At 38.3% G+C, this 17,667-nt stretch overlaps 1 protein-coding gene across 4 annotated transcripts in view; it reads left to right on the forward strand.

The window, feature by feature from the left end:
• The window catches only part of PMS1 (PMS1 homolog 1, mismatch repair system component), a 105,938-nt gene that overhangs the window by 801 nt on the left and 87,470 nt on the right, over window positions 1-17,667 (forward strand). For all 4 annotated transcript variants that reach the window (XR_006273106.1, XM_043487549.1, XM_043487551.1 and 1 more), the window contains exons 2-3: window positions 7,496-7,647; window positions 11,578-11,760. Coding sequence is in view for 3 of the 4 variants with exons in the window: in XM_043487549.1 (XP_043343484.1) it covers window positions 7,516-7,647; window positions 11,578-11,760 (315 nt within the window). In the remaining variant the exon portion in view is untranslated. The remainder of the gene's footprint in view (window positions 1-7,495; window positions 7,648-11,577; window positions 11,761-17,667) is intronic.

The raw sequence follows: 17,667 nt of genomic DNA on the forward strand, positions 1-17,667 counted from the left end.
ATCAGATTATTTGTAGTTATCTTTGAAGTTGAATTTCATTACCTTCGCAATACCCAGAGTTTATTTGTAATGCTGAAATAACTTTCAGTGGGCATTTCAAAATTGGTGTAAGAGAATGCTGACTATATATATGCGTGATTGCCCAGTTGTCAAATCATGTCCAACCCTTTGTGACCCCATGGACTGTAACCTGCCAGGCTCCTCTCCGTGGCGTTTTCCAGGCAATACTGGAGGGTTGCCATTTCCTTTTCCAGAGCATCTTCCCTAGCCAGGAATTGAACCCGCATCTCCCGTGTCTCCTGCTTTGGCCTGCAGATTCTTTACCACTGAGCTACCTGGGAAACCGTACATATATATATATAGCATTTCTATTGGCCCTATGAAATCAGTTTTTTTTTTTTCTTTTAATTATTTCATTGTATTCTCCCTAAAGTTTATCTATGACTTCTCTGATTTTTGCTTCTTTTTTAGATACATTGTTATCCTTAATTGATTTCCCTGATTATCAGCCCTCTTTTGGTAATGTTTGATTTACCCCTCAGCAAATATGGAAGACTGATTCCTGACATTCTTAGACATTCTGTGCTGTTTCATAAGCCTGATATCCCTTTTCAAAGATGCTGTTTGGTACACATTCAGTAGAGTGCTTGTTCCAAAAGTTATGCTAGGGATATAAGATTAATATAGAACCTCTGTTCTCAAAGAGCTTTCCGTCAGGAAGGGACAGAAATACAGTACTTAGAATAATCTGTGATGAGTTTGGGGTTAGAAGTAAGGGAAAAGTGCTCTGGGAGTACAGAGGAAGGAGGGTATAATTTGTTGGGGCAAGGATTGGAGCTGATAAGAAAGACTTCTTGGAGGAGGTCGTACTTGAACTAAATCTAGAAGTATGGTTAGAAGTCATTAGTAGAGAAAGGGAACCTTATGTTCCGAGGAAGGAATCAGGACTGCTACATTAAGAGAGACAAATCGTATAATATGACTGGTCTAGTGTGTTATTTGGAGAAGAGAGGGATGAGATTAGAGAGATAGAGGCCCAATTGTTAAGGAGTTTGGATTTAACCTAATAGTTGGAAATTTTATAAAATTTTAAGTAGGATAGCAACATGATTAAATTTAAATTATATAAAGAACAGTGTAGGTGGTTGAGATCCCAGGAAAATATCAATTATCTGGTTATTGCAGTAGTTCAGGGGAAAATTGTTAAGGGGCTGAGCAGAGGTAGTACCATAGCTTTAGAGAGGAAAGAACATTTGAGAGATATTTAAATAGTGGGATAGATAGGACTGGGTGGCAGGATGTAGAGAGTGAGGAGAATTTCAAGGATGACTCAAGGTTTCTAATTTTGCATTGTGAGAATGGATGAACATAGCCTTTGGAGTCAAGCATGCCAAGGTATGCAGGTGTGCCTCTTTCACTTAATAGTTGTGTGATCTTGGAACAAGTTATCAAGCTTTTAAATCTTGTTTGTGATAGAGGAATGACAGTATACATAAGCTTGTGAGAATTAATTTTGTAAGTATTAATATATAAAGTAACTTATGTAAGCTGTTTTTATTATCAAATAAATTCAGGAAGAAAGTTAATTAGAGAAAGATCCGAGATCCCCTTGGGTCATGTTAAGTTTAGGGTGCCTCCCTGTCATCTAAATGATGATATTTAGAAAGTAGTTGGAAATTAGGCCCTGGATTCTAGAAAAAAAGCCTGGTTAGGAGGTACAAGTGATGTGTAGGGGATGATATGGAGGCCAATTAGAGTACATAAAGGAAGGGAGGTCACTCTTCCTAATGTTTACCTTTGCATGAGGTAAGTGCTGATAAAATTACTTTTTGTGACCCCCTTTATTAATGTGTGAAGTACTCTGATTACTCTTGTGTTGCATCCAGAAATATATAATTCCCTGCATTCAGACATTGTTTAGGTCAGGACACAGGTGTGTTAGGTGAGCCAAGTTCTTTCAGAATGTAGGGTGAGCAAAGGGTCATTCCTGGCTCAGTGATCATAACGGACCAGGTTATAAATGATACTGAAATTGGGTCTAGAATGATAGTTTTGCATTAGGAGAGTGTGGAGGTGCAGATAGGGTGGGATTGCTGGCAAAGCAAAATTAACATTTTTGACTGCTCTCAGTAAGAACAATGTGCTAATAAGATAAATGGCAAAGTTAAGTGGGAGGTGTGAAGGGGGAATAAGAAGAGAAGTTCTCTTTTATAAATACCTATTTTGAGGTATCAGTGATGCTGATTGTAAGAAATGCTTTGTCTTAACTTGAGAGAGATCACTGTAGGGATGTAGATTTAGATGTGATTTTATAGTTGAAGCTTTGGGTTTTAAGGTATATAAGAAGAGTGGAGGGATTATGGAATGCCCATTTTCTGGGAGGAGAGTAAAGAAAATAAGAGATTCAAGAAGTATAGGTGGATGTATAATTCTTGAGAATTAAACAGTTACCATCAATGTCACATGCTTCAGGGATGTCAAGGAACATGAGTTCTGAGAAAAGGGTTTGATGACGTAAGAGCTCATTGGTGAACTTGAGAACAGAATCCTAACAGTGGTTGTATCCACTGTTTTGCAAGGGTTTTAGAAGTGAGTCGATGATAGAGAATTGGTGGCAGTGAATATAGGTTACTTATTTAAGTTTGGCTTCATAAAGAAAGAAGATAATCATAGAGGTAACAGGGTTGAGGGGAGAATTTTTGTTGTTGTTTTTTTGTTTTTGCTTTCAAGGACAGGATGACTTGAGATGGGGTGGGACTGAAGAAACTAGATGAAATTGTTAGCTTAGAAGAAAGAGACATTAGCCTGAGACTGAGGGAGGAAGGGTGTGTAAACATTTTACGAAGCCAAAGAACACAGCGTGGTGAGAAGGTAAAGTGTGTGAAATAGAGATCATGCTGTGGTCTGCCTTGACCTTAGTAGATAGAAGAGGAGGAAGGTTGGAGTGAAATTAGGGATTTGGGAGCAGGAAATAGATTTTGGAAGAGAAGTTATAGAGGATGAGACAAAGATGATGAGATGAATAAAAAGATTGTGCAGAAAGGGAAGGTTGAGGTGAGGCTAAGTTAATACCCCAAAACTTGATTAATGTTTTTCTTACATCCTTGAGACTCTCAAAATGAGGAAGCAGACTTCTTAAACCCAAGCCTAATCTGATTTCAGGCTATGGGTTGGCTCCTGTTGGGGGAAGTTAGAAGTCAGCTGTGTGTGTGTAGGTAGGGGGGTGGGGGTGGGGGATTCATTTACTAGTTTGGAGGAATTCAATTTAGTCCAAAGATCCTGGGATCTTTTAGCATGTATATGCTAAGCACTGTAATAAGTTGTATGAAAGTGAAAGTCACATAGTCATGTCCTGCTTTTGTGATCCCATGGACTGTAGCCTGCCAACACTTAGTCCACGAAATTCTTCAGGCAACAGTACTGGAATCGGTTGCCATTTCCTTCTCTAGGGGATCTTCCTGACCCAAGGATCAAACTGGGGTCTCCTGCATTGCAGGCAGACTTTTTACCAACTGAGCCTCTAGGGAAGCCCAATAAGTTGTATACATCATTTTTTTTTTACTTCGTGGGAGAAGAAGGGGACGACAGAGGATGAGATGGTTAGATGGCATCACCGACTCAATGGACACCAGTTTGAGTAAACTGGGAATTGGTGATGGACAGGGAGGCCTGGCATGCTGCAGACCATGGGGTTGCAAAGTCGGACATGACAGCGACTGAACTGAACTGACTTCTCACCATAGCCATATGATATCATTTTTATCTCTAGTTTGTAGATTAGGTGATTAAATTTTAGTTTAATTTTCTCAACATTTATATAATTATTAGTGTAAAGACTAAGCTAGAACCAAAGCAGTGTGATTTCAGAGCTTGCTCTTGTAACCACTACTGTCTCCAGCATTGTGCGATCGAACAATATAGTACAAGCCATATATGGGCTTCCCGGTAGCTCAACTGGTAAAGAATTAGCCTGCAATTCAGGAGACCCCAGTTTGATTCCTGAGTCAGGAAGATCCCCTGAAGAAGGGACAGGCCACCCATTCCAGTATTCATGGACTTCCCTGGTGGCTCAGATGGTAAGGAATCCACCTGCAATGTGGGAGACCGGGTTTGATCCCTGGGTTAGGAAGATCCCCTGGAGGGGAGGGCATGGCAACCCACTCCAGTATTCTTGCCTGGAGAATCACCATGGTCAGAGGGGCCTGGCGGGCTATAGCCCGTGGGGTTGCATATATGTATGCACACACACTTAAATTTTATGGTAGTCACGTCAAAAGGGGAAAAAATTAAGGGAAATTAATATTTTATATAATCCAACATATTCAGAATATCATTTAGTTTTAATCAATGTAAAAAATTAATTAAATTTATTTATGTATTTTACACCAAGTTTGACATCCAGAGTGCATGAGCACATCGCAATTGGAGTAGCCCTGTTTCACGTGTGAGCCGTCACAAGTGGCTGGTGAAGACCGTGTGTGTGCTAGTTACTGATAGTATCATGGAGTTATGTACCTTTAGACCCGAGGCCAGTCCGAAGCCCGGGGGCAAGACAGAGGGTGCCTTTTGTTGTGACGGCATTAATTTGTGTGACTGTTGTGGCCCTGGAGCAGCTGACTGTGTCCTGTTCCCTGACTGACTGGGGAGGCCTCCTGGCCAGTGAGAGCCACAAAGAAACACCAAAAGGTGGTTGTTGACAGCTCCTCTCCTAAGACTGGGCTACCCCCAAATTGCGTATGTAGTGTAATTAGGAGTTAATTGTTAGAAAAGGATTTTCAGTGTTTCTGTACATAATGATCGTGGTAATGAGAATACTGTATATTTTATATGCCTTTATCATTTACATAACATTTTGTGTGTATTTTCTTGTTTGATTCTCACAACAGACTAGTGAGATATTATCCTCATTTGTAAAAGTAATAAGTTGATTTTACAAAGGGATTTAAGTAATGGCACTCCAATGGCAGAAAATGAAGAGGAACTAAAGAGCCTCTTGATGAGGGTGAAATAGGGGAATGAAAAAGCTGGCTTAAAACTCAACATTCAAAAAACTAAGACCATGGCATCCAGTCTCATCACTTCCTGGCAAATAAAAGGGGAAAATGTGGAAGCAGTGACAGATTTTCTTTTCTTGGGCTCCAAAATCACTGCAGATGGTGACTGCAGCCATGAAATTAAAAGATGATTGCTTCTTGGAAGGAAAACAATGACAAAACTAGACAGCATATTAAAAATCAGATACATCACTTTGCCAACAAAGGTCCATGTAGTCAAAGCTATGGTTTTCCAGAAGTCATGTACAGATGTGAGATTTGGACCATAAAGAAAGCTGAGCACTGAAGAATTGATGCTTTTGAGCTGTGGTGTTGGAGAAGACTCTTGAGAGTCCCTTGGACTATAAGGAGATCAAACCAGTCAATCCTAAAGGAAATCAACCCTTTAGAATATTCATTGGAAGGACTGTTGCTGAAGCTCCAATACTTTGGGCACCTGATGCGAAGAGCCTACTCATTGAAAAGACTCTGATGCTGGTAAAGATTGAGGGCAAGAGACAAAAAGAGTGGCAGAGAATGAGGTGGTTGGGTGGCATCACTGCCTCAATGGATATGAGTTCCAGCAAACTCTGGGGGATATGAAGGACAGGGAAGCCTGGGGCACTACAGTCCATGAAGTCACAAAGAGTTGGAAATGTCTTAGCGACTGAACAACAGCATACAAGTGATAAGTTGATTTTACAGAGGGATTTCAGTAAGCTTCAGTTTATGTGACTAAACATGAACACCCAAACCTGTTTTTTTAGACTCTGGTCTGGCATATTTCTCCATTGTGCTAATCAGCTTTGCCTTGTGCAGAGCAGAATGTAGTTATGAATTGTGAACAGTCAACACCATTCAAAAGTCAGTATATTGACTACTTCCCAGAAATGTATCGCTCAACATTCTGTGTAACCTTAGTGGCTATATTCCATTTCTTGCTCGGTTACTTATTCTTAAATTTTATGTCACTCTGCTTGTTTACGTCTAAGTTGCCTGAGAAAGAATCCTAAACAGAAACCATTTTATTTTGTTTGTCTTTGGTATCATTGTTTTGTTTGGACCTAGATTCCATAGGATCATACCATCATGGTGTGCATGTAACAAGTCATGGTAAATTAAGGACTTACTTAGGGTTCTTGTATGGGAAAAGAACAATTTTATTATTCTCATACCCCCCAGTTATAGCCCCCATTTTATTGTCAGATAAAATCATAACTCTTGAGGAACTTGTATGTTGTCATGCTGCTGCTGCTAAGTCGCTTCACTCGTGTCTGACTCTGTGCGACCCCATAGACGGCAGCCCACCAGTCTCCCCGGTCCCTGGGATTCTCCAGGCAAGGACACTGGAGTGGGTTGCCATTTCCTCCTCCAATGCAGGAAAGTGAAAAGTGAGAGTGAAGTGGCTCAGTCATGTCTGACTCGTAGCGACCCCATGGACTGCAGCCTACCAGGCTCCTCCATCCATGGGATTTTCCAGGCAAGAAGTACTGGAGTGGGTTGCCATTGCCTTCTCCAGTTGTCAAGCTAGTATTCTTTAATTTATTGAGATCTTTTCTGAAGTTAGGCATTAAAGTAGATGCAGACCCCACTCCCTGCAGATTTTGTATACATGACTTCCATATGAGGTTTTTTTGTTTCTTTGCAAAAGTTTCAAGATGGAGGGTTTCATGGCTTAAAACAATCACTGGTAGAGAGATTTGGATGTACAAGTTGGATTGTCATGTAAGGACCTTGAATGCCAGAACATGGATTTGAGCTTTATCTTATTTTGGCTTTGGGGAGCCACATGATTAGAAAGATGTTTTAGGCTCAGTGTACAGGAATGGCACCCCACTCCAGTGTTCTTGCCTGGAAAATCCCATGGAGGGAGGAGCCTGGTGGGCTGCCGTCTGTGGGGTCGCACAGAGTTGGACACGACTGAAGTGACTTAGCAGCAGCAGCAGCAGTTGTACAGGATGGTAATCTGATGTGATATGTTGGAGATGTGACTAGTTTAGATTAAGGGTAATTCTGGAGTCTAGATTTCCTAACTCTAAAAGAGCTCAGTAATTAAAAGAGATAATTGTAATTCATTGAAATGTATCGATGATTAATGATGTTCAAGAGCTACCGCCATTAAGGCACATGACTGACATTATCTGCTTATCAGTTGGCAGCACCATCTGGTCATTCCTAGCCAGGCAGGTCATATATTACACTTATTACACGATTGTTCTTACCATTCTTCAGTTAGTAACATAGTGTGACTTACCAAATAATTTCTCTGTGCCTTAGTCTTACAATATGCAGATGATAATGGCATTTATTTTAAAGGATATTCATAAGAAATAAGCAGTTTAATACTGTATGTGCTTAACAGTAGAGCCTGACATACAATGAGACTCATAACCAAACTGCTATCAGTTCTGTTAGGAATGTTTAACCGTTTTTATTTTTACATCTTACGGTTTATTTTCTAGCTACTGTGCTGAAAGCTAGAATGAAACAGTTGCCTCCAGCAACAGTTCGCCTACTTTCAAGCTCTCAAATAATCACTTCAGTGGTCAGTGTGGTAAAAGAGCTCATTGAAAACTCCTTGGATGCCGGTGCCACAAGCATAGATGTTAAACTGGTGAGTGTTCTTGAGATGCTACCAACTACCTTTAAAGCAAAAAAAGAGTTGAACAGATGTTTTCTCCTTATAACTATTACCTTTCTTCTCTTTATATGCCAGTAAATTATTTTTAGAACATTGAATCCTTTGTCTTATTTAAGTGTAAATCCTTAAAAATGCATTTTAGTTTAAATCAATATATAGTAACACTAAAGGAAGTCATAAAGGAAAGCTTTTTCTTGAGGATTCTTTCACATAAAAAATGAACTTAATTTGTCCATATTTTCTGCTATTACTTACCCTTGGTTATATGTGCTTATTTGTTTTATATATTCTCTGTTTTTTCTACTTAATCTTCTTTCAGAACTGTGTCCTTTGTTGCTTCATAGTTTTCACAGTTTTAAATTTAAGTGCTACATATTAAATCATTTGAGTTAATATGACTTATGAAACTTGCTATGATTTATTGCAATGAGTCTGAACCCCTGCCACCTCTATTATAAATTACTAGCTCATGGAGGTAAGGTCTATATTTTTTTGTGTTCTCTATACCTGTTCAGTATATGGTATTTAAATGGTAAATAAATTTGTTTGGGTGAATGTAAGAATGCATTTTTTTGTAATCTCCTGGTCATCAGATATTCATATTATTTCTGGTATTATGGCATTAGCAAGAATACTGATATGAATATCTTTGTAGGAAAGAGACCTTCCCTTTTCGTATACATGTGCATATATTATATATATGTTATCCCTTTTTATCCTTATAATAACTATAAATTAGCTACCACTACCCATTTTACAAATAATTAAGGTTCTAAGAACTTTCTCAAAGTCATGTAAGTATGGTAGTAAGTAGTGGAGCTGAGATTATATTCCAGATCTTTATGACTCTAAAACCTTTCAAGATTTTTCGTCAATGCTAGTGGTTCTCACAACACTTGGGTACATCAGTAATTTTAGTGAGTTTGTTAAAACAGTTATTGGGCCCCAGAATTTCATATTCTAGGTAGGGCCCCAAATTTGTGTTTCTAAGAAGTTTCTGGTTGATGGTGAGAACCACTGTTCTATCCTGTGTTAGACTTGTACTTTGATTTTAAATGATACAGTAAAAGCTTTATAAATATGAAAAAAATTAAAATGAAAGACATTTCCTTTTTCTTAAATGTTTTATATAGTTCAGTCTGATAAGAATACAGTTGATAATACTTAAATAGGATTAGATAATTATAACTGACAAATTTAACCTAAGAATCTTAAACAGGCAAACATAAATCTTATTCTGAAAGGTCTTGGAAGAAAAATATAGTTTTTAAAAATAGTTTTACAAAGCCAACAGAAGTTCTCTTTAAAAAGTAAATTAAAGTACACATTTTTATCTGGTTATATATTTACGTCTCTTGACTTTTATCAGTTTTTGGTTTGTAGAATTTTAAAACAACTCTGTTGCTCTATATAATAAGATCTGTTTTATTATAGTTTCATATATTAATGACTGTCCTGGGTAGGAATGTTTTCATAATTAGTAAATTAAATGTGTTGACATTATTTCAGACATTTAAACAGATGATTGTATTGTTTTACTCAGGTGCCTTGAGTTTTTACTTGTATTGAAAGACTGGCATTTCTGTAGTTAATTATTTTTCTATAAAACAAAGTAGACAAGCTGTCTCCAGGATCATAATTTTAGATTAAGGGAGAGATAAGAAACTAAATCTTAGGTGACTCTCCCCAGCACCTTGTATTTCTACTAAAAAGGCATGACACAGTATCATATAATTTTAGGTTATTAAAAAGGTACTGTATTATTTTTAAATAACAATCATTATAATTGTAGGAATATTTTTTCCCCTGTATAACTTGGATTTATGGCCATACACATAAAACTCTGTGAAGTAAAGCTTACGATAGAAGTTTGCTACCAAATTTAAAATGTATACTCATAGAAAGTGTGATGACCATAGGAATTTATGCTTTGTATTTGCAATGTATGCATATTTTTAGTATTAAATTACCCATATTAAGCCATGATTTGCTTTTCCTCCTCCATTTTCAAGTTAAAAACTCACTGAAATTGCTAATTAGGTGTATTTTCTCAGCAGTGTGTTAGGTGACTGTTTGCAGAAAGAAATTAAGAAAGTTGTAATGTAACAGATCTTTATTTACTTATGACTACTATAAGTAGTTCAAGTGAGAAAGTATTAAAAATCAGATGGGATATTGATAATTGCTGGGCTCTTGGTGGGTAGAACCGGGTGTTGTTTTTGATGGTGATGGTATTCTGTTTTATTTGGGAGATTATATATACACAGAGCACCCTTCAGCCTTGTCGTGGCAAAGGGGCTTGTGTAACTCAGTGAGGCTGTGAGTGGTGCCGTGCAGGACCGCCCAGAACAGATGGATGACAGGCAGAGTACTTCATATAAAATGCTGAGCTGGATGACTCACAAGCAGGAATCAAGACTGCGGGGAGAAATCAACAACCTCAGATATGTAGATGATACCACTCCAATGCAGAAAGTGAAGAGAAACAGAAGGGCCTCTTGATGAGGGTGAAAGAGGAGAGTGAAAAAGCTGGCTTAAAATTCAACATTCAAAAAACTAAGATCTTGGCATCTGGTCCCATCACTTCATGGCAAATAGAAGGGGGAAAAAGTAGAAGCAGTGACAGATTTTCTTTTTTGGGGCTCCAAAATCACTGCGGATGGTGACTGCAGCCATGAAATTAAAAGACACTTGCTCCTTGGAAGAAATGCTGTGACACACCTAGACAGCATATTAAAAAGCAGAGACATCACTTTGCCAACAAATGTCCATATAGTCAAGGCTTTGGTTTTTCCAGTGATCATGTTCGGATGTGAGAGTTGGACCATAAAGAAGATTGAGTGCTGAATCATTGATGATTTTGAACTGTGGTGTTGGAGAAGACTCTTGAGAGTCCCTGGGACTGCAAGGAAATCAAACCAGTCAATCCTGAAGGAAATCATCCCTAAATATTCATCAGAAGGACTGATGCTGAAGTTCTAGTACTTTGATTACCTGATGGGAAGAACCGTGTCATTGGAAAAGGTCCTGATGCTGGGAAAGACTGAGGGCAGGAGGAGAAGGGGGCAGCAGAGGATGAGATGGTTAGATAGCATCACCAGTTCAGTGGCTGTGAATTTGAGCAAACTCTAGGAGATGGAGGAGACAGAGGAGCCTGGTGTGCTGCAGTCCATGGGGTTGCAAAGAGTTGGATACAACTTAGTGACTCAACAACTGCAACAATGTATACAAAGGTCTATATAACTTTGAAGAATATTTCTGGGGAAGTTTAAACTAAATCTAAGTATCTATTACATGGAAACAATTCAAGGGAACCTTGAAGATCATACTGATATTATTTTACACTGAGTCTGAGTCCAAGGAAAACAAGGAACTTGCCCATTGTACAATAGCTAGGAATTGGTGGAGTTAAGAATTTAAACTCTTAAATTCTTTAATGTTAAGTTTACAGGCTGTGCTGTGCGTAGTTGCTCAGTCGTGTCCAACTCTTTGCAACCTCATGGGCTGTAGCCTGCCAGGCTCCTCTGACCATGGCAATTCTCCAGGCATGAATACTGGAGTGGGTTGCCATGCGCGCCTTCAGAGGATCATCCCAACCCAGGGATCGACCCCAGGTCTCTCGCATTGCAATTGGATTCTTTACTGTCTGAGCCACCAGGAAAGCACAAGAATAATGGAACAAGTAGCCTATCTCTTCTCTGGGGCATCTTCCCTACCTAGGAATCGAACCACGGTCTCCTGCATTGCAGGCAGATCTTTACCAGCTGAGCTACCAGGGAAGTCCTGAGTTTCCATAAGAGATAGATAAATGACAAAACTGTTTCATTTGTGTTACCTTCTGTCTCTAAATGTGATAATAGTTTAATGTCTTTATATACTAAAGTATTGTTTAACTTTTCATAGGAAAACTATGGATTTGATAAAATTGAGGTGCGAGACAATGGTGAGGGTATCAAGGCTATAGATGCACCTGTAATGGCAGTGAAGTACTACACCTCAAAAATAAGTAGTCATGAAGATCTTGAAAATTTGACAACGTATGGTTTTCGTGGAGAAGCCTTGGGGTCAATTTGTTGTATCGCTGAGGTAAGGTAATTTGTATTGATCATTTTAGCAGTTTCATAATAACATGGTATTAGAATTAAGAGAAAACTCACCCAGAATTTGGCTTTTTTTTTTTTTAACTGTGTAAAATACATGTAACATTTACCATTTTATTATGTAAAACAGACATCAAATTTACCAGTTTAGTCATTTTTAAGTTTACAATTTTGTGACATTAAATGCATTGGCTCTGTTGTGTAGGCATCACCACTGTCCATCGCCAGGACTTTTTCATCATCCCAAACTGAAGCTGTACCCATTAAACAATCAACCCCTAGTCTCCTTTCCTCCATCCACTGGTCACCAATAGTGTACTTTCTGTCTCTATGAGTGACTATTTAGGTGAGTCTTATACTTGGAATCATACAATATTTATCTTTTGTGTCTGGTTTATTTCACTTAGCATAATGTCTTTAGGGTTCATACATATTATAACATGTATTAGAATTTCATTCTTCTTAAGGGTGAAGGATACTCCATTATATGTATAAACCATATTTTATTTATTCGTTCATCTGTCAAGAGACATTTGGGTTGTTTCCACTGTTTGACTCTTGTGAAGACTGGTGTACAAATGTCTGAGTCCTTGCTTTCACTTTTTTGGGTATATACCCAGAAGTGGAATTGCTGGTTCAAATGGTTCAATAATCCCCCTTACCCATGGTTTTGCTTTCTGTGGTTTCAGTTACTGCAGTCAACCACTGTCAGAAAATATTAAGTGGAAAAATTCCAGAAATAATTCATAAGTTATGTACCATTCTGAGTAGCATGATGAAATATTGTGTAGTTCTACCCTGTCATTCCTCGGATGTGAATTGTCTGTCTTACGTATCCACATTGCATACACTGCCAGCCTTTTAGTCACTTTCTAGCTGGGTGAGTTACCAGATCTGTCAAGGTATCAGAGTGTTTGTTTTCAGAGGAGCCCTTATTTTACTTAATAATGGCCCCAAAGTACAAGAGTAGTGATGCCAGCAATTCAGATAGTTTCTTACTGTGCCTGATTTATAAATTAAACTTTATCTTAGATATGCGTATTTAGAAAAAAACATAGTGTATAGAGGGTTTGATACTATCTGCAGTTTCAGGCATCCCCTGGGGATTTTGAAACGTGTCTCCTGTGGATAAGGGGGACTACTGTAATTAATTTTTTGAGGGATGGCAAAGAGTGTTTTTCAGTGGTAATATAAGAGGGAAAAATGGTTTAGTCATCTAATGGCTTGGAAAAGTATTAAAATTAAACAGGTAACTATAAGCATTTCTCAGAGCCTTTACTGTACCAAAGTGCATTATGAATCTCTGAGGTTGGTGGTTTCCAATAGGGACATTTCCTGCTCACTTGGCTATGAAACCCTTTTACTGAGATACCTATCACTGATAATTCTGCTTTGCTGTGGAACACACTCTGAGAATACTACGGTGGTCAACACAGATAATTAGACTGTGCTCTAGAGATATGTAAAGAAGGAAATGGCACCCCACTCCAGTATGCTTGCCTGGAAATCCCATGGATGGAGGAGCCTGGTAGGCTGCAGTCCATGGGGTCATTAAGGGTTGGACACGACTGAGCAACTTCACTTTCACTTCTCACTTTCACGCATTGGAGAAGGAAATGGCAGCCGACTCCAGTGTTCTTGCCTGGAGAATCCCAGGGGCGGGGGAGCCTGGTGGGCTGCCGTCTATGGGGTCGCACAGAGTCGGACACGACTGACGCGACTTAGCAGCAGCAGCAGCAGCTAGATATGTAGGGAAGGAAATGGCAACTCACTCCAGTATTCTTGCCTGGAGAGTCCCATGGACAGAGGAGCCTGGTGGGCTACAGGCCATGGGGTCACAAGGAGTCACACACAACTGAGCAAACACTCAGTCACTCACTAGAGATATGCAATGACTTGGGCTAAACCCCAGTTAGAATTTTCCTCTCCTGACTGCTAGATGTTTTCAGTGTCTATAAACCCTTCATTCAGTTGATGTCTGACCCACTGCGTTGCCTAGTGTGAATTCTATGTCACTGCCTCTTCCCTAGATCACGCAACTGGTTTTTGGCAAAGCCCGTCTAGAACCTTGATCTCTTCATTTCCATGCATATCAGTTACGTTTGCTCACTAGTCCCTTTGTGCTGTACTGTTCTCTTCTGTGTTAGGGTCTGTTTTACAATTGATTGTGTGCCAGTAGAGTGACACGGTAATTGTGAGGGTCTCTTCAGCTACCTGCGTTTGCCTGGGGGCTGTGTGTCCTTTCATTTCTGCTTGCTGCTGTTTGGGTGAGAATGCTCAGGTGCAGTAAAATGATGGGACTTACTGTCTCAGAAAAGTGGCGAAGATATGAGATACTGCTGCTGTTTCATTATCTATTTAGTAATCTAGTCTCCCCAACAGTGATCCCTTCTTCAGGCTTCTCGGTCTTCCCTCAGCCCTTCCCTTAGAGTGTCTGCGTAAAGTACGTTTTCTCCATTTTTGGAGGAAAGGTCCCATCTAGGTAATTACTTCCTCTTTGACTTCAGGGCTTTGTAAGCTGATGCCTAAGAAAGAAAGAAAAATTGTGGGTTGTGGAGGAGGGAAAGTTTAAAGGATGAAGTTAGGCTATTCTAGCTCAGAGGACCTTGCTTGTTAGAATCCAGATGTTCAGACATCAGTAAAGGAGAAAAGACCTTGTCATTCCTTAAGTGTATAGTGTGTGAAAATGTCTATCTAAAATCTTGCACACCCTGTGCTTTCTCTATTTCTCAGCACTTGCTTTATTTAGGGTTCACTGAGTCTCCAAAATTTACTGGCCATTGCCCAATTTTATCCCCGTAGACTGTATATTGGAACCTATAGTCCTGGAATCTTGTAGAAAGAGTCTATTTTTTGTTTTTTTTTTTTCAATTGGGATGTGGTTTGTACCAGAGAGGCTTTGAAGCTCCCAGTACTAAATACTGTTGTTTGAGTTCTCAGGGCTGTTTTAAAAACTGTATTATTTGTTTGAGGGTAAAGTATTTGACTTTTTAACTGTTGTCCAAATTTGGCAAATAGTTGTTAAGCTTTATTTTGACAGGTATTGTTAAATAATATATTGTTCAGCCTTTCTGTATTTTCTATAAGATGTGTATATTAGCCTTTCAGAACTGAAGTTGGTCATTATCAACTTTGTCTGCTAGGTGGCAGTACTATACTTAGTCTTTTAAAATACATTGTACGTAAGCTATAATTTATCCAAATCTTCACTGTAGTTATGATTTTAGATGGCAGTTTGGCAAGTCTTTATCCAGTGGTACTCTGCATTGTTTTTTCATTTGGTTACTTAAGCCCACTTAATATCCAAATTTATTGTTTGATCTCGGTTCATTTTTGAGGTATTTGAATGTCTTGAGTATAAATACTTAAAATAATTTTGTTCATCAGAATTACAAAGGAGTAAAAGAGTTGTCATTATCACAATGATAGAAAACTGTAACCTTTAAAAAATTATGTTCGATTTACATATTTCAGAGTCCAAAGTTTATCTTAGAAAATATTCCAGTATTTTATGGAATATTGTAAGTCTTGTAAGTCTTTGGGAAAATCACACACAGATATGTGTGTGTGTGTGTGTGTGTAAATTTTTATGTGTGTATACTTCAGGTCAAGATTAGACCACTGTCAGCACCCCTGAAGGCCTCTCGCATTCCCGCTCCCAGCAAGTATGCCTCAGAAGGTAGTGGCTCTTCTGATCGGTATCACAGAGATTAGTCACACCTGTGCTTGATCTAAATGGATTCTCACAGTATATACTCTTCTGTCACAGATGATCTGGACTGTTTCTGATACAAAGGATTCCGCTGTTAGTAGTGGACCCTTACCCACTTTACACAGGGCAACCTTGTAAAGGCCCTCTTCTGATCAAGAACCGGAAACAACTCTGCCATGCTGTTCCTGCCCCAGAGTGCCCCCCGGGGCCTGCCACGGCCTCCTGTGATGGTGGCACAGTCTTGCCCCCACAAATGATCATCTCTGGAGCACTCCCCAGTGCTAGGCTCCGTCTTAGTCCCTCATGGTTTAGTCTCCCCATATTATTGATCAGAAAATGAGGTTTTCTGAAGCCAAATGCCAGGTTTTCTTTTTTTTTTAAATTTATTTATTTATTTTAATTGGAAGCTAATTACTTCACAATATTGTAGTGGCTTTTGCCATACATTGACATGAATCAGCCACGGGTGTACATGTGTTCCCCATCCTGAACCCCCCTCCCACCTCCTTCCCCATCCCATCCCTTTGGGTCATCCCAGTGCACCAGCCCTGAGCACTCTGTCTCATGCATCGAACCTGGACCGGCGATCTGCTTCACCTATGATAATACACATGTTTCATGCTACCCTCTCAAATCATCCCGCCCTCTCCCTCTCCCACAGAGTCTAAAAGACTGTTCTTTACATCTGTGTCTCTCCTGCTGTCTCGCATATAGGGTCATCATTACCATCTTTCTAAATTCCACATATATGTGTTAGTTTACTGTATTGGTGTTTTTCTTTCTGACTGAACTTCACTCTGTATAATAGGCTCTAGTTTCATCCACCTCATTAGAACTGATTCAAATGCATTCTTTTTAATAATGCCAGGTTTTCTTAACCCAGCTTCAAAACAGTCTAATAATAAGTCAGCTAAAGTTTCTTTATCTACTGTTTGTGAGTGGTTTATTTCAGAGGAACTGTGCACAGTGAAGTAAATGGAATATGAAAATTGTGATCTCTTTAGAGATACATAATGTATCCATGGCAAAGCCAAAAATTCATTTATAATTTCACACCTCTCAGTACTGGGTTTTCCACAGTAGCTCATTCTGCTTTCTTACTAGCATGATTAAGAAGGTATTAATAAGTTTAAAAATGCCTCATTAAAATAATGAATGTACTCAGGTCCATAGTGCTCAATAGAGATTTTATCAAGGAGTAGTCACGTTGAAATGTATATCGGAGGCTTCTGATTCGATTTTAGAAACACAGAAAGAAATATATAGTTCTTAAGGTCAATTATATTTAACTTATTATTCAGGAAGACAAATTAATGAGTGCTTTCTTGGGGAAAAATATTACTTTTTAAACAATATTCTTCACCATTCAGAAAGAATTAAAGTTGCAAGTATAGAAGTTACATGTTTATTTTAAAGGCTCCAATTTATTTTGAAAATTTTTGGATAGAGATTGTGATTACATAATAAAAATTAGCGATTTGGTTATTTTATTGGCCAAACAAACTGATGTAGATAAATTTAAAGTCATACAGATGTAAATCATCTCTGACTAGGTAAATTGATAATAAATAATTGAGATATATTGTCACACAGCCATCGCTCAAAACTCCAACTGTTGAAATTAGTCATAATTTTAGTTATAAAAAGAAAAATTAAGTAGACTTTCAGTAAAATTGGCTGTCAAAATTTAAAATATATCTAATTCTGGTTTTTTTAATTTATGCATTTTAAAAGAATGAGCAGTTTTCCTAATTTATCAGTTATAAAATGACTTCCAGACAGTCCAAAAGAGTAAAAAATAAATTTTTATAACAGAGTGATATTTAAAACTGGAATTACCTGTTTCCATAATCTGATGAATGTGTCAGTGACTGAAACAAAGTGATTCATATGTTTTTTTTTTTTAATTATATCATTAAGCATACCATCTCTTGAAATTTATTATTGTTGTGGAACAGTAATTTTGGGATATTCGTCAGTCTTCAGTGTTACATTCCTGGTACTTATTACTAAACATACTGACTAGAATGAGCTAGGATAGTGAAAATCCTATTTTGACATGTCCATAAAAATTTTTAAGAAGACTCTTTGTATATATTCTTTCTACTACATAATAAAATACATAATAAAATCCTTCTAGGCTGATATTTTATATATATATTATTTTTAAAATTATTTTTT

Source organism: Cervus canadensis, chromosome 15 (assembly GCF_019320065.1).
Source record: "Cervus canadensis isolate Bull #8, Minnesota chromosome 15, ASM1932006v1, whole genome shotgun sequence".
Lineage (NCBI taxonomy): Eukaryota > Metazoa > Chordata > Mammalia > Artiodactyla > Cervidae > Cervus > Cervus canadensis.